General features: G+C 43.1%; 1 protein-coding gene across 2 annotated transcripts in view; it reads right to left on the bottom strand.

Annotated features, from left to right (window-relative positions):
* The window catches only part of LOC126475339 (protein arginine N-methyltransferase 7-like), a 138,686-nt gene that overhangs the window by 73,165 nt on the left and 37,681 nt on the right, over positions 1 to 27,840 (bottom strand). For both annotated transcript variants that reach the window (XM_050103138.1, XM_050103139.1), the window contains one exon: positions 3,596 to 3,817. In XM_050103138.1, coding sequence (XP_049959095.1) covers positions 3,596 to 3,817 — 222 coding nt within the window. The remainder of the gene's footprint in view (positions 1 to 3,595; positions 3,818 to 27,840) is intronic.

Raw genomic sequence — 27,840 nt, 5'->3', positions numbered from 1 at the left:
ATTGAATTTAATTGATGAAAGGAGAAAATATAAAAATGCAGTAAATGAAGCAGGCAAATGGGAATACAAACGTCTCAAAAATGAGATCAACAGGAAGTGCAAAATGGCTAAGCAGGGATGGCTAGAGGACAAATGTAAGGATGTAAAGGCATATATCACTAGGGGTAAGATAGATAGATACTGCCTACAGGAAAATTAAAGAGACCTTTGGAGAAAAGAGAGCCACTTGTATGAATATCAAGAGCTCAGATGGAAACCCAGTTCTAAGCAAAGAGGGGAAAGCAGAAAGGTGGAAGGAGTATATAGAGAGTCTATACAAGGGTGATGTACTTGAGGACAATATTATGGAAATGGAAGAGGATGTAGATGAAGATGAAATGGGAGATACGATACTGTGTGAAGAGTTTGACAGAGCACTGAAAGACCTGAGTCGAAATAAGGCCCCGAGAGTAGACAACATTCCATTAGAACTATTGACGGCCTTGGGAGAGCCATTCCTGACAAAACTCTACCATCTGGTGAGCAAGAAAGCAGGTGTTGACAGATGTGAAAATTACTGAACTATGAGTTTAATAAGTCACAGCAGCAAAATACTAACAAGAATTCTTTACAGACGAATGGAAAAACTGGTAGAAGCCGACGTCGGGGAAGATCAGTTTGGATTCCGTAGAAATTTTGGAACACGTGAGGCAATACTGACCTTACGACTTATCTTAGAAGAAGCATTAAGGAAAGGCAAACCTACATTTCTAGCATTTGTAGACTTAGAGAAAGCTTTTGACAATGTTGACTGGAATACTCTCTCTCAGTCTTTCAAACTCTAAAGGTGGCAGGGGTAAAATACAGGGAGCGAAAGGCTAGTTACAATTTGTACAGAAACCAGATGGCAGTTATAAGAGTCGAGGGGCATGAAAGGGAAGCAGTGGTTGGGAAGGGAGTTAAACAGGGTTGTATCCTATCCCCGATGTTGTTCAATCTGTATATTGAGCAAGCAGTAAAGGAAACAAAAGAAAAATTTGGAGTAGGTATTAAAATCCAGGGAGAAGAAATAAAAACTTTGAGGTTCGCCGATGACATTGTAATTCTGTCAGAGACAGCAAAGGACTTGGAAGAGCTGTTGAACGGAATGGACAGTGTCTTGAAAGGAGGATATAAGATGAACATCAACAAAAGGAAAATGAGGATAATGGAATGTGGCCGAATTAAGTCGGCTGATGCTGAGGGAATTATATTAGGAAATGAGACACCTAAAGTGGTAAATGAGTTTTGTTATTTGGGGAGCAAAATAACTGATGATGGTCAAAGTAGAGAGGATATAAAATGTAGACTGGCAATGGCAAGGAAAGCGTTTCTGAAGAAGAGAAATTTGATAACATCAAGTTTAGATTTAAGTGTCAGGAAGTCGTTCCTGAACGTATTTGTATGGAGTGTAACCATGTATGGAAGTGAAACATGGACGATAAATAGTTTGGACAAGAAGAGAATAGAAGCTTTCGAAATGTGGTGCTACCGAAGAATGCTGAAGATTAGATGGCTAGATCACATAACTAATGAGGAGGTATTTAATAGAATTGTGGAGAAGAGGAGCTTGTGGCACAACTTGACAATAAGAAGGGACCGGTTGGTAGGACATGTTCTCAGGCATCAAGGGATCACAAATTTAGCATTGGAGGTCTTCTGTCCCCCCCTACCGGTACCCTGCTATCCCTTACCCTTCCCCGCTCCTTCCAGGCTGCTACTTCTATTTTACGTAACAGCTGCATTCTGTTCCAAGCTGCCAGAGATGGTGGTCGTGTGTGTGTGTGTGTGTGTGTGTGTGTGTGTGTGTGTGTGTGTGTGTGTGAATGAATGTGTGTTTGTGTTTTTTTTTTCTGACATAAGCTGTGGCTGAAGGCTAATGTGTAAGTGTCTTTTCGATGTGCCCGTCTGCAACTTAAGGTGCCATCTTTACGGTAAGTAGCAATCTAACTTGACCTTATATTGTTGATATTCCAACCTGGAGTTTGCATTGTTTGATTGTTCCTTTACTTTACTGAAATCAGTTTCCATGTGCAGTTGATGGCTGGTTGCTGTTTCAAATTAAAAACTTTATAGTTCTCTAATTATACTTAAACTGATTACAACATTCATTACAACTTAGGTTAACTACTTATAGTTATACTGCTGTGAATGTTAACTGGTTAGTTCATTGTTTCTGAACAAAGCATAACCATCCACATGGCTTGTGGATAAGTAAGAGCTTTTTTCCTTAATACAACATTTGTTGTTTATGTTTTTTAAACTTTGCACTAATATGTATTTTCTATTTGAATATGACTCTGCAACTGAAGATGTTCAGTAATGCAAACAGAAATAAAATAAAAAGAATATTTTTCCATTTATTGATAAACCTTGTGGAGAATTATTATTCATTAAAATAACTTGTCTGGTTGTGAAACCAGTCCCAAACAAAAACCTCAATTTTTTATTTATTATAAAGAGGACACTCCTATGAGATCTACATAACCTTAAATTTTCTTTGTCATCTCCTCCTCTCTCTCTCTCTCTCTCTCTCTCTCTCTCTCTCTCTCTCTCCCTCTCCCTCTCCCCCTCTCTTGTGCTCCTGCCACCCCCCCCCCCCCCCCAAACACACATACTGTTAAAAATGAGACACTAGGATGAATATTACAACAATCAGAAAACAAGTTCTACTCTTTAGCAGAGAATATATTCTAATCAACATTTGTGACAACTTAAAACTATTTGCCAGACTACACAGTCATATACACGCCTTGTAATTTGTTGAAACTGGAAAATCGGTGTCGCAAAATACTAACATATACATTTTGTTAAAGCATTATAAGTTGAAGAATCTCTGTATGAGGGAAGCAGCAGAGAAACTGAATGAAAGGAAGATTTATGGAGCCTTGTGTAAATTGACAGCCAAACTTTGTCCAGGTGGCTGACAAGACAGGATGTTGAAACAGCAAGCAGTGAATATTGAAGATCCTTGTCTTTTGCAGGCGCGTGTAACCAACCGTGCTGTGTGAGCATGCCTCATGAAATAAATGTAACTTCAATTTCTCACCGGTTCTTCTCCATACATTAAAAGTTTCAGAGTGCCTCTTCTACAAATGCAACTGGACCCACATTTACTGTAGAGAGCATGTGTAATTCAGCCTAACCACAGCATTGGTAAAGTTCTAAAGTTAAGTATGTTTTTACATTTCTCATAAATGTTCACTGAAGAATATACTCTGTCAAACTGTAAAAAGCTGTCAACTCAATGACATTCCTGAGGCTTTAGTTTGGTTCAAATGTTCTTAGTGTCCTTTCTCCTCGATTTGCTAGTGCTACTATACTGTGTAAAAGACTCTGTTACATTTGAAAGATATGATGAACATTTCATGACAAGCAGAAGCTCTGAGCCAGTTTGTGATGTGGACTGAAACCATACAACTGGCAGTAAATTGCCCAGTAAAGGCTGGGCTTCAGGTTCAGGACCTAGTCCAGCACACAGTTTCAGCTTATCACCAATGTTCATTATAATCAATGTTCATCAGTGATTCCCTTCATATATGACAATTTTTGAAATTATTGCTTGCAATATCAGTACCTCTAAAAGATGTTCATGTGCATGTATGAAAGTACCAAGAGCACCCTCTCCAATGAGTTCAGTGTCAAAAACTTCTGTTACCAATATGTTTGCTCTGTTTTCCATGTCCCCTTTAGCTCCAACTGTTATGTCTGTGGACCGTTTCATAATCAGTTTGATTTTGTCACAGAGATTATTTTCATTTAACACACGTTTTGCACAGTGTGCCATTGGAATAAAGGCCTGAAAAAAAAAGAGAAACAAAATTACTATAATAGATCTACACATTACTAAAAATTGCAAACACATACATGTCTCACACACATTCTCACTCTCATTCTTTTCTTCCTATTAAGTAATTTTATTTCACTGTTGCGATTTCAGCACACCTTTTTTGATGTCTTCTTTCCTAATAGAATAGCATATATAAAAAAAATATTAGACATTTGACCAACACTGTTACACTGTATTCTACACAACTGTCAATGGTATTATGCTATAGGAATCTTCTTATACATTCAGATTATCTATAAGGTGAATAAAAAATAATGTCCACCTAAATCAATTGAATGTGTTCTCTGACTATACCATTTTAAGCCAAACAAACAAAAATCTATTAATCACTGTCTTTAGTTCTTACAAGCACAATAGTATGTGTTGAGTGTTCAATGCAGACTGGTGGGGGACAGACTGTTTTAACTCCAAATACCAACAGGAATTATGTACACATTTATCCAAATATGAAAATATCTGCGTTCCCAGTCATAGTATCTTTTTATGACAGTTATTGTGGCCGTTTGTGACTGTTGTTTGTTTTGTTGTGAAGAAGATTAGATTCTCATCAAGTAACTGGTCACACACAACTGAGGCACAATGGCAGGGTCCTCTATGTTATTCAGTATGCCATGATAACAGGGGTAGATCTTAATACACTGTAAAACAGGTTAATCTTTCATGGCTTTTGGACTGAATAATGGATCTAGACAAAGTTACGGGTTAGGAAACTCCGAGATGAGATTCATAAGAACAATCGTCTGAGAGGATTCAGAAAAGTCATACATATTTCGGAAATGACAGATCACAGATGGGTTGAAACTGAGACCCCAGAATGATGGCACTTTTTGAGGAGATTATGTCATTTGAAATGGGGAGAGAATGTGGTTGTTTGGCTGATCTTTGAGTCTATATGCAAGGACAGCACAGAATAAAATTTTCACTCTGCAGTGGAGTGTGCACTAATTTGAACCTTCCTGGCATATTAAAACTGTGTGCCAGACTGAGACTTGAGCTCTGACCTTTGCAAATTTATATCAGTGGAGACTCTGCTCCAGAGTCATTTCATTCAGGAAACAACCCCCAGGCTGTGGCTATGCCATGTCCACACAATATCCTTTCACCTAAGAGTGCTAGTCGCAGGAGAGTTTGGAAGGTAGGAGACAAGATACTGGTGGAAGTCACTCACTACTGGATCCAACTCGGTATCAATGGATGGCCACACTTTTCTCCAGCTCTTCATTGCTGTAGCACTCTCCACTTTATCCCATGCTTCGGCTGCTTGGAAAACAACATCATGTATGTTAATTGCTTTCCACACCTTCAGTATAGTTTCGGTAGAGTTGGTTTCACTTTCATTCAGCAAGGAGACGAGAAGTGAATGTCGGTAATGACATTTAATTGATTCCAAAATTCCCTGGTCCATGGGCTGAATTACGGCTATCACATTGGGTGGGAGAAAGAGTGCTTGTACATGTATACCATCGGACTTTAGAGAAACATCTGAAGGATGACTGGGAGCATTGTCAGTTATAAAGATAGCTTTCAGTGGAAACTTTTTCTTCTTTAGCTCTTTTCTCACTGCTGGTACAAACGTTTCATTGAACCACCAAGAGAATATTTGTCTGTCCATCCACACTTTCTTCTGAGCGCAATACTGCAGTGGTAGAATATTTGCATCATTGTGTTGAAAACAATGAGGATGTTGGGATTTTTCAATCACCATAAGTGGTAGTTCATGACTCCCATTTGCATTACAACACACCATTAATGTTACGTGCTCTTTCTGTTGCTTGTAACCACACGCTTCCTTCTCGTTCTTGGCAGCTAATGTTTTTGAAGGAAGCATCTTCTAAAAGAGACCTCTTTCATCAGCATTATACAAGGCATCAGCAGTTAAATCTTCTTCCTATATTATCTTCCATATCTTGCTTACAAATTCATCAGCATCCTTATCATTAGCTGAGCAACATTCCCCAGTGACTGTCAGCTGTCGAATGCTATGTCGTTTTTTCGCTTGCTGCAAAGAAGTTACTACCGCCAAGTTGTTTGTTAAATGCAGCTGCTTTTTCCTTTATAATCGGGCCACTGAATGGAATTCCTTTACTGCATTGCTGTATGAACCATTTATAAACAGCTACATCCAGTTCTTCATTCTCACTCTTTCGCATAACATTCCGTTTTCCCAACTCACTATCCATTTATATTGAGTACTGTCCAATAACATCATCTTTCTTTTTGATGTCAAAAATAGTTGCTCATTCAACACTGAACTCAGCAGCAATGGCTTTCTGCAAAGAACCTAAATTTAACTTATCTAAAATTTCAAGTTTCTGCGAGGTCTAGCATAATGAGTTTCCTTTTAGAAGACATGATTCTGAACTGCAAAGAAAGCTGCAATTCCAAATACAGTATATAAAGCATTGTTTCACCAAGTACTGTTGCCCACGATACTTCGTTGTGCACGTGTTTTTGGATGTGCAGAAGATTACTGAGAGGCCGGACTACTGAGGGCCAGATTAGTGAGAGTCTTGTGTATCTGTATTTATATTTACAGGTCAGATCCACTGGTTTCGTGTACTACCATTCAGGTTAAATGTAAGTGCTGGAGTATTCATTACTGCTTTGGACACCATATTGGTTCCAGACCTATGGGAAAGGATAGTACTATAATTACCGTAACTACTTGGGAATAGCATTTAGAATTAACAGAGTGAGTATTAACGAAATATGCAGAAGCAGAAGTCACTGCAAATCTCTGTAAGCCTAAATTTGGTAGAATCACCGACTGGCATTGTACCTGATCTGGAGAAGAACAGATTCGATTTGCAATTGTCTTTCCCCTTAAAAAAAAAAGTTCTTTCTAGGACTTATGACTTTTTTCCGAACACTCGTACTAGACCAATTATCAAACAGTGAGACTTTGTTAAAGGATTTCTATCTAGCGACAGGCGCATTGTCTTATGGTCTGAGTGCTTGTCTCTTCCAATTTGAAGAAACAAGGCAATCAAGGCAATACTGAAAAATAAGTAATTGGTTTTGAAAGTTGAGTTGTATTACAGTGTAAAAGATCATACTACACAACAGAGTTGGAGGCATTAGCAGTTGTGTGGGCACTGAAGAAATTTCTTAACTGTTTACGGCAAGCATGTCGGCATCTTCTGCGGCAACAAGCATGAAGTTTCTTAACAACTTTTAAGCTATTACACGACAGGCTAGCTCGATGGAGACTCACTTGATTTTGATTAGCTGATGCTTTATCACGATTACCCGCGTGTCTACCTGAATACAATGAATTGATGGAGAAATCCTCTGATTTTAAAATATTACTCCTTCACGCCAGGATAAATAGACATTTCTTTCTCAACCTGTGTACAAGTATGCCTAGGTTACAAGCCAACAACTCCAGGTGGAATTGTTTAAAACAAGAACCGCTTAAGGAACAGAACAGAAAAATTTCAGAGCGTTCTAAGATGTATAACCACATTTTTTTCTAAAGGAACAACATAAATTGAGAACATTGGAAGGTGTTTATACCAGCAGATTGCGTACAACAGATTATTGCCTATTGCATACACACTATCACTGGGGGCACTTTCGCTCCTTGAAATGTGCTAAGAAGGGCTGTACTGTTATTTTCCCCAACCTCTCCAGGTCCTTTCCATTCACCTCTCTTCCTTTCCCTTCAGCCCTCCTGTCAGAAAAAGGAGCCACTGGCTCCAAAAGCTTGCCTAAGTAAAACCTTTTTTTATACGTGTGTTCTCCTGCTGTGGCTTTACAAGTAGATTTTTTTTTTCTGTCCATTTACTTTATAACTGAGATGTAATTCAAACCAAAGGTTTATGATACCAGTGGTATGTAAAACTGCACAGAAAGAGAATGTATTCTAATATGTAATTGTCAAACAGGTATTGTCAGTGAATGTGAAGGGTATTGTCTTATAGCTCTGTCATGGGCTTTCAGCTCAGGTTTTTCTATTGACCTGTGCCTGAGTGGAGGTGCTGAAACTGAACTGATTTCTGAGCACCGCTAAAACATTCTGACATTACCTTTCTAGCAAAATAAATGTAGCCTCACAATAGAGTGTAAGAAATATTCATTAATTCTAAATGAGATAAAACCTTAAAGAAGGCAAATCTAATTGAAATAATATCAGTCATACCATCGGCTGCAAATGAGAAAATTTATGATTATGATAATTGGAGACCAGATCATATCAGAGTATATACACGGACGAGAAAAAGAAATTCCTGGGTTTCTCAGTTAAAAATGCACTTTTTCCCATGTGAAAATACACTTCTTCCAAGGTGGAAAAATGGCACTTTTTCCATGATAACTGACAGGATACTTTCCCTTGGAGCTGCAAAAATATCAATACTTTGAATGGTAAAGGTTTTGTACAGCAGCGTGGAACTTCAGAAAAGAACTGGAAAGATCTGTGATATGCAGCAACATTTATGCAGCATATTTTCATATTATGATACCCTGCACTTTTTTTGTATTCTTATTACAAAAGTTTAGATACCAGGACTTCAGTTTCCAAAGCATTGACATCGAGACTGCAATGTGCTTTTATAAGCCAGTCATATCTCATGTCACATGATCTCGCCACCCAATTACAGCAGATATTGAGAGCGTAGGACATGTGACGTAGTCAGCCAATAGCAACATCATTGTTAAGCACTGTGAACACACAAATAGGAAAAATTAGGCTTTCACATATAATATTGGTCTTGAAGCATAGTAAGCCATAAGAAAAGCTAAGCTTTCACATAAAATAGTGGCATTTTTGCATGTGTTACGCTTTAAGGAACATCAAATGTGCCATTAAAATTTTAAATAATGACATTAATGTGTGGTCTTCTGGGCTCAAAATTCTTCGAAGTGGCTAGCCGTCAATGTGTCAAGTTTTAAATGAGAGTCAAACACTCTGTGATTTAAGAAATTCACTGTACACTCGGCACACTTTAACCAAATTAATCTTACATAAAATGAAATTTACTTAGAAACTAACGCTTTTCAAAGCACCATTCGCGATATTTTGTCGCGACCTGTTAGAAATAGCTTTGTTTCAGCAGTTGCCAGAGTGTGCCAGAAAACAGGCATTGCTGTCGTGGGCAGCTACGATGACGCGAGAAGCCCATATGTTCATACATATGTGTTATTAAGAGATTTTCTATGATGTCACAAAAGAAACAGGGTACTCCAAGAACATCGGAATTTTGTACACCATACTAAAATCTATAATTCAGCTTAAAGTGCACATTCATATGTCCAGAATCACAATGAAGTAGGTCCCAACCTGATATTAACATTTCAGTGCTCTTTTCTGGATGCAAATTTTCTTGGGGTACCACAGTACTGTTTGGTTCATTATTATGGCATAATGCCATATGTGCCAGAAGATGAAAAGGTGCACATTGTTTCTAATGAACTGACTGCCTCTGGGGAAAAAAATAATAAAAGTCACATTAATTAAACAAACTGACAAAACAAACTTCATTGTTCTGCAAGGCGACTGACTGCCAAAAACGTGGAAATAATAAAATCAGAAAACTGAAACTAATAATGTGAAATCCATTACATTTTCATTTGATGTTTGAAGTGTAAAGAAAGAGGAAATAGCGAAATCACTAAACGCCTACACGACCTATGTGAAGAATAACCCCGTCCCCCTTCCAACCCAGACTGCTATGCGCATGCGGCAACCTGGCAGCATGGGCGCGCCAGGAAAATTTTTTCTGGTTGCTTGTTGCTACTGCTGATACAGCTAACAGCCACACTTATCCGAAAGTGGGAGAAGGTACTGCCTATACACAACTCAACTTAATGTAAACAGATGTGACGTCATACTCGTCGGCAGCGGTTTATTGTTATGAAGTATTCCGTAAAGCCTTTGACACATTTTGCTGTTTATCAGTTCTCAACAGTTAAAATTACAAAAATTTAACTGAAGTCTAAAACAATGAAAAATTCCTGAAATTCTAAAAAATTCCCAGGTTTTCCCCAGTTTTCTCCCAGATAAAAAAATTCCCTGGTTTTTCCCGGATTTCCCGAAGCGTAAAAACCCTGCATATGCATTTGCATGTCGCATATTTGGCTCCTTTTCACTGGTTATTACATATTTTAACTAAAAACTATTGATGATGCATATTTTTGCTCTATTTTTACAATATTTTAAAAATTAGACGGTTGCTCTCTAGCTCTATCTACTTTTGATGTCTCACAGGCTGACCACGACCTAGAACTGCATGCAATTGCTAACTGAGAGGCCACTGCCAAGCGAAAACATTACAGAAGAGGAACAGGAACAGACAGCCGGGGTCAATGCCCCCCCACCCCCCCCCGTTAAGTACGCGTCAGCAACAATTACATTAAACCAGTAAGCTTTTAGTCGCATGTCCATTGTTTCAGTTTAGTTTTCTATTTACTGAACATTCTTACAACATGTAGTGTGTAACGTGTTGAGCACAATGCCGCCCACTTAAAGAAACGTCGTTTCGTGGTTAGCTGACCATCCTGGAACATTTACATATGACGGAAATTGTTTATATTGTTGAGTTTGCGAGAAAAACATTTCGTGCAAGAAAAAGTTTTAAATACACTCCTGGAAATGGAAAAAAGAACACATTGACACCGGTGTGTCAGACCCACCATACTTGCTCCGGACACTGCGAGAGGGCTGTACAAGCAATGATCACACGCACGGCACAGCGGACACACCAGGAACCGCGGTGTTGGCCGTCGAATGGCACTAGCTGCGCAGCATTTGTGCAGTGCCGCCGTCAGTGTCAGCCAGTTTGCCGTGGCATACGGAGCTCCATCACAGTCTTTAACACTGGTAGCATGACGCGACAGCGTGGACGTGAACCGTATGTGCAGTTGACGGACTTTGAGCGAGGGCGTATAGTGGGCATGCGGGAGGCCGGGTGGACGTACCGCCGAATTGCTCAACACGTGGGGCGTGAGGTCTCCACAGTACATCGATGTTGTCGCCAGTGGTCGGCGGAAGGTGCACGTGCCCGTCGACCTGGGACCGGACCGCAGCGACGCACGGATGCACGCCAAGACCATAGGATCCTACGCAGTGCCGTAGGGGACCGCACCGCCACTTCCCAGCAAATTAGGGACACTGTTGCTCCTGGGGTATCGGCGAGGACCATTCGCAACCGTCTCCATGAAGCTGGGCTACGGTCCCGCACACCGTTAGGCCGTCTTCCGCTCACGCCCCAACATCGTGCAGCCCGCCTCCAGTGGTGTCGCGACAGGCGTGAATGGAGGGACGAATGGAGACGTGTCGTCTTCAGCGATGAGAGTCGCTTCTGCCTTGGTGCCAATGATGGTCGTATGCGTGTTTGGTGCCGTGCAGGTGAGCGCCACAATCAGGACTGCATACGACCGAGGTACTCAGGGCCAACACCCGGCATCATGGTGTGGGGAGCGATCTCCTACACTGGCCGTACACCACTGGTGATCGTCGAGGGGACACTGAATAGTGCACGGTACATCCAAACCGTCATCGAACCCATCGTTCTACCATTCCTAGACCGGCAAGGGAACTTGCTGTTCCAACAGGACAATGCACGTCCGCATGTATCCCGTGCCACCCAACGTGCTCTAGAAGGTGTAAGTCAACTACCCTGGCCAGCAAGATCTCCGGATCTGTCCCCCATTGAGCATGTTTGGGACTGGATGAAGCGTCGTCTCACGCGGTCTGCACGTCCAGCACGAACGCTGGTCCAACTGAGGCGCCAGGTGGAAATGGCATGGCAAGCCGTTCCACAGGACTACATCCAGCATCTCTACGATCGTCTCCATGGGAGAATAGCAGCCTGCATTGCTGCGAAAGGTGGAGATACACTGTACTAGTGCCGACATTGTGCATGCTCTGTTGCCTGTGTCTATGTGCCTGTGGTTCTGTCAGTGTGATCATGTGATGTATCTGACCCCAGGAATGTGTCAATAAAGTTTCCCCTTCCTGGGACAATGAATTCACGGTGTTCTTATTTCAATTTCCAGGAGTGTAGAACAGCATGTCAAGACAAGGTTCCATATCACAGGAATGCAGAAGAAAGGACCACAACAACAACTTCTAACAACAGCTGGGATTTGTCCAAAAGTAACCAAAAAAGTCGGTTTAACATGGATCTATGTGAAGCATTCATTGCAATATTCCTCCTCACAAAACTTACAAACCCTATCCTTAAAGGCTTCCTGCACAAATATTGCTTAAATCAAAATGATGTTGTTGTGGTCTTCAGTCCAGAGACTGGTTTGATGCAGCTCTCCATGCTACTCTATCCTGTGCAAGCTTCTTCATCTCCCAATACCTACTGCAACCTACATCCTTCTGAATCTGTTTAGTGTACTCATCTCTTGGTCTCCCGCTACGATTTTTACCCTCCGCGCTGCCCTCCAATACTAAATTGGTAATCCCTTGATGTCTCAGAATATGCCCTACCAACCGATCCCTTCTTCTAGTCAAGTTGTGCCACAAATGTCTCTTCTCTCTAATTCTATTCAGTACCTCCTCATTAATTATGTGAAAAGGAAAAAAAGCTGCCCAAACCTTTTGTGGTTTGGTGGACCTTCCTCTTCCTTCCATTAGGTTCAGCAAGTACATAAAAATACTTTTAGGTGCCTCGGCAGTTGTGTCTAAAGCATCTATGAAACGTGCAGTAAAAGGAACTGTAACTGTAAGTGGAACCAAGGACATTGCTGTTGCACTTGATGGGACATGGCAATGTCAAGGACATTTCCTTGAACGGTGTTGTAAGTGCTAATTCTCTGGAGAATGGGAAAGTTGTTGATGTTGAGTGCTTATCTAAATACTGCCACTCCTGCCATGGTAACACTGTACAACATATTGAACATTAGTGTTCTAAGAATTATGATGGTTACAGTGGAGATAGGGAGTGTGATGGAGCTCTACAAATATTTCACAGGTCAGTGCCCATTTATAATGTTAGATATACGAAGTACCTAGGTGATGGGGACTCTAAAGCTTTAAACGAAATTAATGAGTTCAATGTTTATGGTGATACCTTGGTGACAAAACTGGAGTGTTGTGGACATGTGCAAAGGAGGATGGGTGCTAGATTGAGGAAGCTACAAAGAGAAATGAAAAGAAATTTGCTATCTAATGGAAAATCCCTGTCTGGCCGAGGCGGATTGACAGAAACTGAAATAGACCTCCTTCAGAGTTATTATGGACTGGCCATTAGACAAACTGCACCTCTGAATGATGTTACAGCAATGAGAAAAGCTGTATGGGCCACCTACTTTCATAAGTTGACCACAGACGACCACCCTGTTCACGGACTTTGCCCTAAAGCAGCAGATTCTTGGTGTGGTTACCAAAAAGCAAAAGAAAATGGTCAAATATACCATCATAAGCATTCTCTTCCTGAGCCTGTTATGAATGAAATAAAACCAACTTTTAGAGATCTGAGTGAACCTGTTTTGCTTAGTATATGTATTCCTGGGGACACTCCGAATACAAATGAAAGTTTCAACCATTGCATAAGGGAAAGATTACCCAAGAATGTTTTTGTAGGACTAAATACATTCAAAGTTGGTGTACTACATGCAATGATATGTTTCAATGATCGAGTGATAGGATGGTTGGTCCTGAGAAATTTAGGCATAAAATGTGGCTCTAATATGGAAGATCAACTGCTTGCTTGTGACAGACAACGGTTGCATGAAGCTGAAAGATTTGCTCTTCAAGTTATCCAAGAAGCAAGAAGTGCTAAAAGGAATGCCTAGAGGAAGCTTGTAGATGAAGAAATGCTGCAGGATGAAGACTATGCTTCAGGAATGTTCTGAGGCACAGTTTAATTGGACTCATATCTTCATTCACAATTTCTCGCAAGTTGTATTTTTCAGAATTAAGGTACAAATATATTTCCTAAAATTTATAAAGCACTGTTCTAATTTTTTTCTGTAACTTGCAACAGTCCATACTTATTTAGTAGACCAAAGCTTTATTGCAGAATCAACTAAATTATAGAAAAAATAACATTTTATTAGGAAAATAAATATATAAATTACAATGTAAGATGTGATATTTTTTATCCTTGTAATATACATAATAGGTGGAATTAAATAGGTCTAATACCTCAGCCACCATGTCATGCATATCTGGTAAAAATTTGGTTTCCTTCAAATGTATAACATTGGATTAAATGGTACCTCATTTTGAGGAAGCATTTTGGAAAAAAAAAAAAAAAATTGTCAGTTTCTTTGTAATTTTATTTAATAGCCCTAAACAGGTTAAAAAATATTCAAAAGGATTCTAATTTGTTTGAAAGTGTGTTGCATTACCTGATATCAACAAAAAATCTGTAAAACATATACATTATAAACAGTGCCTGAAAGAAATGTGTTGATTTTTACATAATATTGAGCCGGACAAGTACCCTGTATCCTTAACTTTTATTGTGTCTTAGCTGTAACAGAAGTATTTTCCCAATGGAAACCTGAGGTAGAAATCTGTGAATGTTAAACCTTTTCATCACGTGCAAGTGCTGCTGAGTACTGGGCATCACTATGAAAATATCAGCAAGTCAATGTAGCAATGTGCAATAGCTCGTGACCACAAGAATACAAAGACATGGTTGGTTCACTATATTATACTGTATAATTGAATACTGTAACTAAACAATGGAAAATCCAGGATGGAATGTAACAATTTAATGTGCACTCCGTGTGCATACCGGGGGGAGTCATTCCAGATGTGGAAAGGGTCCTTCTGGATGCCATGAAGGGTACAGGGTGCACCCATCTGCAGGTGGTCGCTCATGTCGGCACCAATGATGTGTGTTGCTATGGATCGGAGGAAATCCTCTCTGGCTTCCGGCGGCTATCTGATTTGGTGAAGACTGCCAGTCTCGCTAGCGGGATGAAAGCAGAGCTCACCATCTGCAGCATCGTCGACAGGACTGACTGCGGACCTTTGGTACAGAGCTGAGTGGAGGGTCTGAATCAGAGGCTGAGACGGTTCTGCGACCATGTGGGCTGCAGATTCCTCGACTTGCGCCATAGGGTGGTGGGGTTTCGGGTTCCGCTGGATAGGTCAGGAGTCCACTACACGCAACAAGCGGCTACACGGGTAGCAGGGGTTGTGTGGCGTGGGCTGGGCGGTTTTTTAGGTTAGATGGCCTTGGGCAAGTACAGAAAGGGCAACAGCCTCAACGGGTGCGGGGCAAAGTCAGGACATGTGGGGACCAAGCAGCAATCGGTATTGTAATTGTCAACTGTCGAAGCTGCGTTGGTAAAGTACCGGAACTTCAAGCGCTGATAGAAAGCACCGAAGCTGAAATCGTTATCGGTACAGAAAGCTGGCTTAAGCCAGAGATAAATTCTGCCGAAATTTTTACAAAGGTACAGACGGTGTTTAGAAAGGATAGATTGCATGCAACCGGTGGTGGAGTGTTCGTCGCTGTTAGTAGTAGTTTATCCTGTAGTGAAGTAGAAGTGGATAGTTCCTGTGAATTATTATGGGTGGAGGTTACACTAAACAACCGAACTAGGTTAATAATTGGCTCCTTTTACCGACCTCCCGACTCAGCAGCATTAGTGGCAGAACAACTGAGAGAAAATTTGGAATACATTTCACATAAATTTTCTCAGCATGTTATAGTCTTAGGTGGAGATTTCAATTTACCAGATATAGACTGGGACACTCAGATGTTTAGGACGGGTGGTAGGGACAGAGCATCGAGTGACATTATACTGAGTGCACTATCCGAAAATTACCTCGAGCAATTAAACAGAGAACCGACTCGTGGAGATAACATCTTGGACCTACTGATAACAAACAGACCCGAACTTTTCGACTCTGTATGTACAGAACAGGGAATCAGTGATCATAAGGCCGTTGCAGCATCCCTGAATATGGAAGTTAATAGGAATATAAAAAAAGGGAGGAAGGTTTATCTGTTTAGCAAGAGTAATAGAAGGCAGATTTCAGACTACCTAACAGATCAAAACGAAAATTTCTGTTCCGACACTGACAATGTTGAGTGTTTATGGAAAAAGTTCAAGGCAATCGTAAAATGTGTTTTAGACAGGTACGTGCCGAGTAAAACTGTGAGGGACGGGAAAAACCCACCATGGTACAACAACAAAGTTAGGAAACTACTGCGAAAGCAAAGAGAGCTCCACTCCAAGTTTAAACGCAGCCAAAACCTCTCAGACAAACAGAAGCTAAACGATGTCAAAGTTAGCGTAAGAAGGGCTATGCGTGAAGCGTTCATTGAATTCGAAAGTAAAATTCTATGTACCGACTTGACAGAAAATCCTAGGAAGTTCTGGTCTTACGTTAAATCAGTAAGTGGCTCGAAACAGCATATGCAGACACTACGGGATGATGATGGCATTGAAACAGAGGATGACACGCGTAAAGCTGAAATACTAAACACCTTTTTCCAAAGCTGTTTCACAGAGGAAGACCGCACTGCAGTTCCTTCTCTAAATCCTCGCACAAACGAAAAAATGGCTGACATCGAAATAAGTGTCCAAGGAATAGAAAAGCAACTGGAATCACTCAATAGAGGAAAGTCCACTGGACCTGACGGGATACCAATTCGATTCTACACAGAGTACGCGAAAGAACTTGCCCCCCTTCTAACAGCCGTGTACCGCAAGTCTCTAGAGGAACGGAGGGTTCCAAATGATTGGAAAAGAGCACAGATAGTCCCAGTCTTCAAGAAGGGTCGTCGAGCAGATGCGCAAAACTATAGACCTATATCTCTTACGTCGATCTCTTGTAGAATTTTAGAACATGTTTTTTGCTCGCGTATCATGTCATTTCTGGAAACCCAGAATCTACTATGTAGGAATCAACATGAATTCCGGAAACAGCGATCGTGTGAGACCCAACTCGCCTTATTTGTTCATGAGACCCAGAAAATATTAGATACAGGCTCCCAGGTAGATGCTATTTTTCTTGACTTCCGGAAGGCGTTCGATACAGTTCCGCACTGTCGCCTGATAAACAAAGTAAGAGCCTACGGAATATCAGACCAGCTGTGTGGCTGGATTGAAGAGTTTTTAGCAAACAGAACACAGCATGTTGTTATCAATGGAGAGACGTCTACAGACGTTAAAGTAACCTCTGGCGTGCCACAGGGGAGTGTTATGGGACCATTGCTTTTCACAATATATATAAATGACTTAGTAGATAGTGTCGGAAGTTCCATGCGGCTTTTCGCGGATGATGCTGTAGTATACAGAGAAGTTGCAGCATTAGAAAATTGTAGCGAAATGCAGGAAGATCTGCAGCGGATAGGCACTTGGTGCAGGGAGTGGCAACTGACCCTTAACATAGACAAGTGTAATGTATTGCGAATACATAGAAAGAAGGATCCTTTATTGTATGATTATATGATAGCGGAACAAACACTGGTAGCAATTACGTCTGTAAAATATCTGGGAGTATGCGTGCGGAACGATTTGAAGTGGAATGATCATATAAAATTAATTGTTGGTAAGGCGGGTACCAGGTTGAGATTCATTGGGAGAGTGCTTAGAAAATGTAGTCCATCAACAAAGGAGGTGGCTTACAAAACACTCGTTCGACCTATACTTGAGTATTGCTCATCAGTGTGGGATCCGTACCAGGTCTGGTTGACGGAGGAGACAGAGAAGATCCAAAGAAGAGCGGCGTGTTTCGTCACCGGGATATTTGGTAACCGTGATAGCGTTACGGAGATGTTTAATAAACTCAAGTGGCAGACTCTGCAAGAGAGGCGCTCTGCATCGCGGTGTAGCTTGCTCGCCAGGTTTCGAGAGGGTGCGTTTCTGGATGAGGTATCGAATATATTGCTTCCCCCTACTTATACCTCCCGAGGAGATCACGAATGTAAAATTAGAGAGATTAGAGCGCGCACGGAGGCTTTCAGACAGTCGTTCTTCCCGCGAACCATACGCGACTGGAACAGGAAAGGGAGGTAATGACAGTGGCACGTAAAGTGCCCTCCGCCACACACCGCTGGGTGGCTTGCGGAGTATCAATGTAGATGTAGATGTAGAAAACAATAGTTGCTGCTCACAATACTGTGGAACTGTTGAGTCGTAGATAGGTACAACAAAAAGACCATCAGAAAGTGAGTTTTTGGCCAATAAGGCCTTTGTCAAAATTAGAAAACACACACAAATGCAACTAACACACACATGACCACAGTCTTTGGCAGCTGAATCCAGACTGCGAGCAGCAGTGCATATGGGAGAAGCAACCTGGTAGTGGGGTTAAGGAGGAGGCTGTGGTGGGGAGGGGGAGGGATAGCAGTGTGCACGTAGGGCTCAAAAATGGCTCTAAGCACTATGGGACTTAACATCTGAGGTCAACAGTCCCCTAGACTTAGAAACTATTTAAACCTAACTAACCTAAGGACATCACACACATCCATGCCCGAGACAGTAGTAGAACCTGTGATCGTAGCAGCAGTGCGGTTCCGGACTGAAGCGCCTAGAACCACTTGGCCACAACAGCTGGCCTGTATGTAGGGGTGTTGAAGTTCTGCTTGTGGGAGTGTACAGGGACAAGGTGGAGAGAGGGTAGGGCAGCTAGGTGCAGTTCGGATGTTAGATGAAGTCTGTGTGGGGAGGGGGGTTGGGGGGTGGGGGAGTAATGGGAAAGGATAGAAGTAAATAGACTGTAGGTGCATTGGTGGAATAGAGGGCTGTGTAGTGCTGGAATAAGAACAGAGAAGCAATAGCCCCTTTTCTGTTCCCTCTCCAGCACTACCCAGTCCTCTATTCCACTATTCCACAAATGCACCCAGTCTTTCTGTCTTTCTACTTCTCTCCTTTTCCATTACCACCACCCTCCCACCCCCCCCCCCCCCCCCACCTCATAATTGCACCAAGCTGCCCTACCCTCTCTCCACCTCGTTCCTGTATGTTCCCAAAAGCAGCACTTTGCCATCCCCTACCCCTTACCCAACTATCCCTGTCCCTGCCCACCCCAGTCTCCTCCTTACCCTCACCACCCAGTTGCCTCTCCCATCGTGCTTGCAGTCTGTATTCAGCTGACAGAGACTATGTTCATGTGTGTCGTTATTTTACATGGTTATTACTGAATGATATTTTACTTTTTATTACAATTGAGAATATTTAGTAATTAGTTAGTTTAGTCCATAAAATGAAGCGAAGTGTACAAAGTATGTTTTGAAAATGGGTACATACTTTTGTATAAATCTCGCATCTAAAATAATTAAAAAATCACCTAAGAGCATTAGAACATACAGGAAAATTTTCATTATTCTGTAAAAAATTTAGGTCTGAGAGAGTTAAAAAAAGTTATGGATCCTGGATTTGTCCAGTCTGAAATTGCTGTCTCTGTTAATTAAATTCTTTGTCAAAAGAATTCCCACAGTTTCTTTCACCATCGAGTCCCCCAAGGATGCAACAACACTAGAGTGTTTTCATTTTCAAACTGACAGAGATGTTGATTGGCAGCAAAATTCAATCTGTGGCTCTGTGGTCAACCCATGCACGAATACTGATGTATCATTATCAGCTTCCTGTAACAATATCTTTGCGAGTTTATAAAAGAAAATTCTGAATTCTATTATTTTTACAGGGCAAAACTGCTATCTCTGTTAATTAAACTCTTTGCCAAAAGAATTTCAACTACCTGTTTCGCCACAAGTCCCGAAAAGATGAAGTCAACGCTAAAATTTCAACATTTTCATATTGCATAGAGTGACCGTGCCAATGCAGTGCTCTGCCACACCCGAATTATTGGAGTGTATTACCTCAGTGTATCTACAGTATTAAATGCATTTTTTGGACTGTATGCGTCTGCCCAATGTGTGAAAAGGCCACACTGTAGGGGATCTTCTAAATACCAGCCTGCTGTCTTTGGTGGAGGGCTCAAAAATCACTTTAACTTGTGTTTAGTGAGAATCTGGTCTATTTTTAACAGTTGGTTCCCATATATAGTGGGAAGGCCATGCATTTAAATCTCTGTCTTCTTTGTTACGCCTACCTTAGGTTTTATTTGTAGCACCTTATGTATCTGTTGTGGACTGTGGACTATTCTCATCAACAGTGCTATGTGCTCTGTGAACCAAACTTGTGAAGGCACTCAATGCATGAGAAGTGTGGTGGCGCATATTTGCATGTAAATATAAAACTGTGTAAGTTAGCTTCCAATTAACTGCAAGTCCCAAGATGATATCCATCATCTTTGCAATGAACCATAATATCTAAAATGGAAGGCATTCCTCCTTATCAATTTCCATTGAAAACTATATTTTTTGCATGGATGGAATTTAGGTGGTTTAAAATTGTTTTGTAATTTATATTCACCATGGAGCCACACCACAAATGCTATATCAACATATCTTCAAAATACTACGGGTTTCAAACAAGAAGGTTCCAGCATCTTTTCATCAGAGTACTAGGTAAACAGATTTGCTGCCGAGGGTGGACAAGGGACCAGTCACGGAAACATTGTCACTCTGTTCAAAACGTTCATTATCAAATAAAAAGTATGTCGAGATCAGGATATCTTTGAATAAACCTGAAACTCTATATTAAAAAAATAAAATAAAAAATAAAAAATGGCAATAATATGGACAGATTCCGAAAGTTGGACCTTGGTGACTAAGGAAACCACATCAAAGTTAACTAATAAATCGGAACTGTTCAATCTCAGTGATTTAAGTTTGCCAATGACGTCTACAGAATTCCACAGGAGATGAACATATTTTGCCAGTACAAGTCTTAATACTGAAGCTAAGTGTTCAGCACAATCGTGATTTAGAGCGCCAATGTTATTCCCTATTGGTCACAGAAGAACATCTTTCTTATGGATTTTTGGATGTCCTTAAGGCCTTTAAGGAACTGCACCACTTGGTTTCCACTTCTGGTGGAAAAGAGAAAAGTTCAGAAATTCAGCAGTCATAACAGTTTCTTGCTGTGAAGTTACCCCAAGTTTGTGAAACTTTGCAATCAGTCTAACTGAGAGCATCTGACAAACCCAAACAGATTTGGCCCCTATTGTACCATCTATCCATTTCCTTGAGTTGTAGGATGTCACAGAGATCTTGTCGAATTTTTGATGGGTAAACCAGCTTGTTTCCTTAACGATAGCAGAACTGGCCTCTCTTAAATCTTACACATGGAAGTTGATTTCATAAAATGTACTAACCTGTCAAATTTTGCAATTATGCTATGGCCACAGTACCTCAATAAACAGCTTAAAGACCTGAATAATCTTGCTCACAAATGTTGTAATTTATCTAAAACCATTTGCTCCCTGAAGAGATACTTTATGTGCATCTTCGTGTTCTCAAGAAGCCATAACTCATCCATTAAATTTCGAGAGCACAGCTGCATGAACTCTATTTCTTCTTCTTCTTCTTCTTCTTCTTCTTGTAATATTGCGGCTGTCTACCTTTCAGCCATCTTGAGAGTGAGCTGTCAAGCTGAAGCTACTGCACTTGCTACAGAGCTAATTATATCATTCAAATCACAGATACAATTGCTAGGATGTTGAACACAAGAAAACTGTATGCATAAATTGAATCTGCAGATATATGGTTGGTCCATGCTGGGATATTGATCTATCATTGGTTGGTTGGTTTGTGGGATTGAAGGGACCAGACTGCTAGGGCCACTGGTCCCTTTTTCCAAAAACTTCAAAGACCCACAAAGAATAAAAACGAACAATGGAGATTACAAGAGAAGACACAGGACAAGACAGACTCAGACAGAGACCAGACAAAAGGAATTAAAATCACACGGAGTGTGACAGTGGTTGGCCGATCAGAGATACAAAAAGGAAAAGCCAACCACCAAGAAACACACTAAAATAACCCAGTCTAAAATCGTAGGCTCGAGGCCAGACTAAAAAAAAAAAAACACCTTAGATCAAGTGAGAAAAGCCCGCCCCCTGCCCGAATAAAACACAAAACTAAGCCTACCATGGCAGTGTCATCCGTTAAAAAGGCAGGGAGCCTATCGGGCAACACAAACGTCTGCCTGAACGCAGTTAAAAGGGAAAAGGCCAACAGTATGCAGACCACCGTCAAAGCGGATCCGCAGCGACATAGAGGTGGGTCCTCATGGCGCAATAAGTGGCTGTGCGTCATACGGGTGTGCCCAATGCGCAGTCGGCAGAGAACAACAGACTCCTTGAGAGAGACCCGCAAGGAGGAGTGCCATAAGCCAGGTTCCCATAATCCAGACAGGACTGAATTAACGCCTGGTAGAGCCGTAAGAGGGTACACCGATCGGCTACTCAGCTGGTGTGGCTCAAGCAATGCAGAGCATTAAGATGCCGCCAACACATCAGTTTAAGCTGCCAAATATGAGGGAGCCAAGTCAACCGGGCATCAAAAACCACACCCAAAAATCGATGTGTCTCCACCAAAGCAAGAGGTTTGCCGTCAATATAAAGCCATGGCTCAGGGTGAACAGTGCGTCGCCAGCAGAAATGCATAACGCAGGTCTTGGTAGCCAAAAACTGGAAGCCATGCGCTACAGCCCAAGACTGTGCCTTGCGAATAGCGCCCTGCAGCTGCCGTTCAGCAGCCGCAATGCCAGTGGAGATATAGTATAGGCAGAAGTCGTCAGCATTCAAGGAAGCTGAGACAGACATTCCCACCGCCGCAGCGAGCCCATTTATTGCAATTAAAAAGAGGCAGACACTTAAGATAGATCCTTGTGGGACCCCATTCTCCTGAACTCAGGAGGAACTATGGGAGGCCGCAACTTGCATGCGGAAGGAACGAAGCGACAAAAAAATTATGAAAGAAAATCGAGAGTGGACCCCGAAGACCCCAACCATGAAGCGTAGAGAGGATGTGATGTTGTCATGTCGTATCCTATGCCTTCATCATGTCCAAGAAGATGGCGGGCAAAGGCCGTACGGATGGCAGACTCCAGGCACACAAGATTACTGGCGGCAGAGCGGCCCTTACAGAACCCACCCTGAGACGGAACCAGAAGGCCCCAAGGCTGAAGTAGCCAACTGAACCGCTGGCTCACCATGCATTCGAGCAACTTACAAAGAACATTGGTGCGGCTAATGGGGCAGTAGCTATCCACCTCCAGTGGATTCTTGACAGGTTTCAAAATGAGGATTACAGTGCTTTCCCGCCATTGCGACGGGAACTCACCCCCAACCCAGATACGGTTGTAAAGGTCTAGGAGGCATCGCTGGCAGCCCACTGACAGGTGTTTGGGCATCTGACAGTGGATGCGATCTGGCCCGGGAGCTGTATCAGGGCAAGCGACTAGGGCACTTTCTCACCGAACAGAACATTGCAGGATTCAGGCTGGTGAGTGTGAAATGAAAGGCTCCGTCGTTCCAACCGCTCTTTCATGGAGTGGAAGGCCAGTGGGTAATTCGCAGAAGCGGAACTCTGGGCAAAATGCTCTGCTAAGCAGTTTGCAATTGTGTCGGAGTCAGTACAAACTGCTCCATTCAGTGAAAGCGCAGGGACACTGATGGGGATCCGATAGCCATAGAGCCGCCTAATCTTTGCCCAAACCTGCGATGGAGAGATATGGAGGCCAATAGTGGAGACATACTTTTCCCAGCACTCCTGCTTGTGTTGGCGAATGATGCGGCGGGCCCACGCACGGAGCCGTTTAAAGGCGATGAGGTGTTCCAATGAGGGATGCTGCTTGTGATGCTGGAGTGCCCGCCTGCGATCTTTAATCATCTCAGCGATCTCAGGCGACCACCAAGGCACAGTCCTCCACCGAGGGGACCTAGAAGAACAGCGAATGGCAGATTCTGCGGCAGTAAAGATGCCGGTGGTGACCGAGTGAATCACCGCATCAATGGCATCATTGGAAAGAGGCTCAATAGTGACAATGGAGGAGAACAAGTCCCAGTCAGCCTTATTCATAGCCCATTTACAGGTGCACCCAGAAGAGTGATGCTGCAGCAGTGACAGAAAGACTGGAAAGTGGTCACTACCGCACAAGTCGTCGTGCACGCTCTATCGGACAGATGGTAAGAGGCTAGGGCTGCAGATCGAAAGGTCGATGGCTGAGTACGTGCCATGCGTCACACTGAAATGTGTGAAAGCACCATCATTTAAAATGGTAAAATGGTAAGGTTGAGCTGTGCCAATACATGCTTAACGGTGGCGCCTCGGCCTGTTGCGTTGAAATCGCCCAGTAACAGAAAATGGGGCGGCAATTGGGCTATCAGCGCAGCCAGGACATGCTGTGGGACATCACCATCCAGTGGAAAATACAGACTGCAGACAGTAACAGGCTGAGGCATCCACACCTGAACAGCGACAGCCTCTAAAGGTGTTTGTAGATATAGACTCGCTGTGAAGGGAGTGAAGGACGTAGATGCAGACGTCACCAGATACCCTTTTATAAGCTGCCCGGTTCCTATAATAACCCCAATAGCCACAGAGGGCGGGGGGTGGGGGGGTTCGCATTGCCGGAAACCAAGTTTCTTGAAGAGCAATGCAGAGGAAAGGGTGAAGGCTGAGAAGTTGTCGGAGCTCAGCAAGGTGGTGGAAGAAACCGCCGCAGTTCCACTGGTGGATGACATTGTCCATGGCTGAGAAAGACATGAAGGGACTGAGGAGGCAGATTACACTGCTGGGTCACCAATTGAGTACCCACGCGAGTGACATTCATTGTATCCGAGGGTCTGGCGAGATCTAGGTCCTCAGCGGATGTCAGAATCTCTACCTCATCCTCAGATGCTGAGCTTGTAAGGATCAGTGGGATGGGTGCCACCGCAATGTCTGGATTCTAGGGAGCCTTCTTTTTCTGCTTTTTGTGGTGTGCCTTCGGTGGTTCTGGCTGGGAGGGCTTCACTGGATCAGTCTCAGGGACGGACGAGGACTGTGAAGCCCTACGACCAGCGACCTGTGGTTGCTTCAGCCACTGGCGGGTGTCTGATTTTCCACTGGTCAGAACCTGCGAAGGGATGGCTCCAAGGGACCCCTTCCTGGCGAGAGGAGCATAAGTCTTCTTCGGCTGGGAAGTGGGAACTGATGTCCCCCATGGTTGTGGGGGTGTTGCTCCAGAAATAGATGGAGCAGGAGCGACGGGAGTGAAGTACCCCCACCATCAAGGGGGCAGGTGGATTCTGACGGATCAGAGAGCCAAATGTACGCGACAAAGCGGGAGATGGTAGAACCATTGTCGCAGCGGCGGCATAGATGGATGTCATTGGCACAGGATGGAGTCTCTCATATTTCCACTTAGCCTCAGTGTAGGTCAGGCGGTCCAGGGTCTTATATTCCATTATCTTCCATTCTTTCTGGAAAATCCTACAGTCCGGAGAGCAAGGGGAATGGTGTTCTCTGCAGTTAACACAGATGGGAGGTGGGGCACATGGAGTATTGGGATGTGAAGGCCGTCCACAATCTCGACACGCGACACCGGAGGTACAGCGGGATGACATATGCCCAAAGTTCCAGCATTTAAAACACCGCATCGGAGGAGGGATGTATGGCTTCACATCACAGCGGTAAACCATCAGCTTGACCTTTTCGGGTAAGGCGTCATCCTCGAAGGCCAAGATGAAGGCACCGGAGGCTACCTGATTATCCCTCAGACCCCGATGGACGCGCCAGATGAAGTGAACACCTCGTTGTTCTAGGTTGCCATGCAGTTCATCATCTGACTGCAAAAGAAGATCCCTGTGGTATATAATACCCTGGACCATCTTTAAACTCTTATGGGGCGTGATGGTAACTGAAACATCCCCCAACTTGTCGCAAGTGAGCAACCTGCGTGACTGGGCGGAGGATGCTGTTTTGATTAGAACTGACCCAGAGCGCATTTGGACAAGCCCTCTACCTCCCCGAACTTGTCCTCTAAATGCTCCACAAAAAACTGAGGCTTCGTCGACATAAATGATTCACCATAAACTCGTGTACAGACGAGGTACCGGGGTGAATAAACTTCACTGCCTTCTTTAGCCATACGTTCCTCCCATGGAGTGGCCAGGGAGGTAAGTGATCTTGGATTGTATTTCTTGCCATTGTGGTTAGACCTCGATCGCTTAGAGACTGCTGGTGGAGGCCCACCAGTGAGAGATGATGTACCACGCTTCATTGCGGGTCATCCGCCCTGATGCCACCCGCTCTGACCAGCGACTCTTCCCACGGGCGCCACCCAGCCACACCAAAGACCACCTGGCAGGATGGCCTTTGCCAGGGGTCCCGATGCCCCAGAGAGATAGGCATCTAGTCCTCGGCATATGTGGGGAGGTAGCAGCTCAGGTATCAGCAGTGCGATCCCTGTGTAGTCAGGGGGCTACCACCACGAGGGTACATGATGACCCAACCACAACAGATTGGCTACCGTGCTGGATTTCGGGTGTCAAATATCCATTTGTATCATGAGGGCGAAGATGGAAGCACACAGTGGAGGGATTGTATGCCACCTGGAGCACACTGCAGCCAAAGTGGCCGGAAGCTCGGTACAAGTCCAACTCCATGACGATATCGAGTGTGCCAGATCTGAAGGCAAGATGGATTTATGATACACCACCTAAGGCATCCTTCCCCAAATGGTACGCACTAACAGAGAATTTTGAAAAGTATAGGTCAAACCCCTTAGGGGACCATCACATTAAAGCTGAAATGTTGGAGACTCCTTTAAGTCACCTCTTATGACAGGCAGGAATACCATGGGCCTATTCTTACCCCCGGACCCACAGGGGGGTCGATCTATCATTATTTAGCTGCACTGTAATGATGCCTTTGTCAATTTATTAAAGAAAGTGTGAGATTCCATGATTTGTACAGGTTGAGAGAGATACTTTTATTAATTAAATTCTTTGCCAAATGAATTTCAACTGCCTTTTCCACCAGAACGGAGTGAGTACTGTAGCTTCAGCCTGTCAGCTATTTCTCTCTCTCTCTCTCTCTCTCTCTCTCTCTCTCTCTCTCTCTGTCTGTGTGTGTGTGTGTGTGTGTGTGTGTGTGTGTGTGTGTGTGTGTGTGTGTGTGTGGCTGGAGCTTATGCACACTCATCAGAAAGGTTATCATTACACTCCTTAAAATAAATGAATTGGCATAAAATTTCATGCACTCGAACTGACCATACAAACACTTGATCTCACATGTGCTAAAACAATAGAGAAAAAGTAAAAAGAGCTATATATGAGATTACAACATGAGTAAAATGACAAAGGAGCTAAAAGATAGGCACAGAGAAATGTAACTGGCTGACCACCAACAAAAAACATGGGTGGGATAACCACCCTGTTACCACATGAAAACCTGCTCCCTAAAATCTTGGGAAAAATATTTGACAATTCACAAAACTCAAACTCTAACAACATTCGTTTGAATGTTACTTAAAATAGGGAGCAGATCCGTAATCAAACCCAACATGACCCGCTGGTCGGAAAATAAAACACAGTCTAATAAAATGTGGCACACAGTAACGGTACACCACAAGCACTGCACATTGGAGGGTCCTCTCGCTGGAGCAAGAAGCCATGCATCGTAGGGCTGTGGTGAAAATGAGTAAGGAGGACCTCATCCCATTGATGTGGATGGAAGCAAGTATGCCACGGCCGCACTGTGACCTTTACTAGAGCGAACTTATTGTCTGTCACTTCCAGCCACCCAGCATCCCATTGATGCATGACTGTGTATCTTAAGAGCGAGGTGATAGCATGCAGGGGGATTACATACTGAGCTAGCTGAGAATCGTTACACGTCTCCTTAGCTGCCACATTCACCCTTTTGATCCCCACAATGCCCATATGCCCTGGCACTCAGCAAAAGGACACCGTCTTCCCCAGCCACTGTAGCTGGAGGAGGGTGCCTGGATATCCTGACCTACTTTATCAGATACAAGCATTGCATAGACTGCAGGGCACTGAGGGAGTCAGAACGGATGAGAAATTTAGTACGCATGGCACAACTAATTTGCTCCAGTGCTCTCAAGATAGCAGATAGTTCGGCATCACATACAGTGAACTCTGGGGGCAACCGAATGTTGAGGGCACAGTCTGGGAAAACAGAGCAAGCAAC

Source organism: Schistocerca serialis, chromosome 4 (genome assembly GCF_023864345.2).
Source record: "Schistocerca serialis cubense isolate TAMUIC-IGC-003099 chromosome 4, iqSchSeri2.2, whole genome shotgun sequence".
Taxonomy (NCBI): Eukaryota; Metazoa; Arthropoda; class Insecta; order Orthoptera; family Acrididae; genus Schistocerca; species Schistocerca serialis.
Note: the sequence above shows the minus strand (reverse complement) of the source record. Positions and strands in the feature narration are given on the sequence as shown.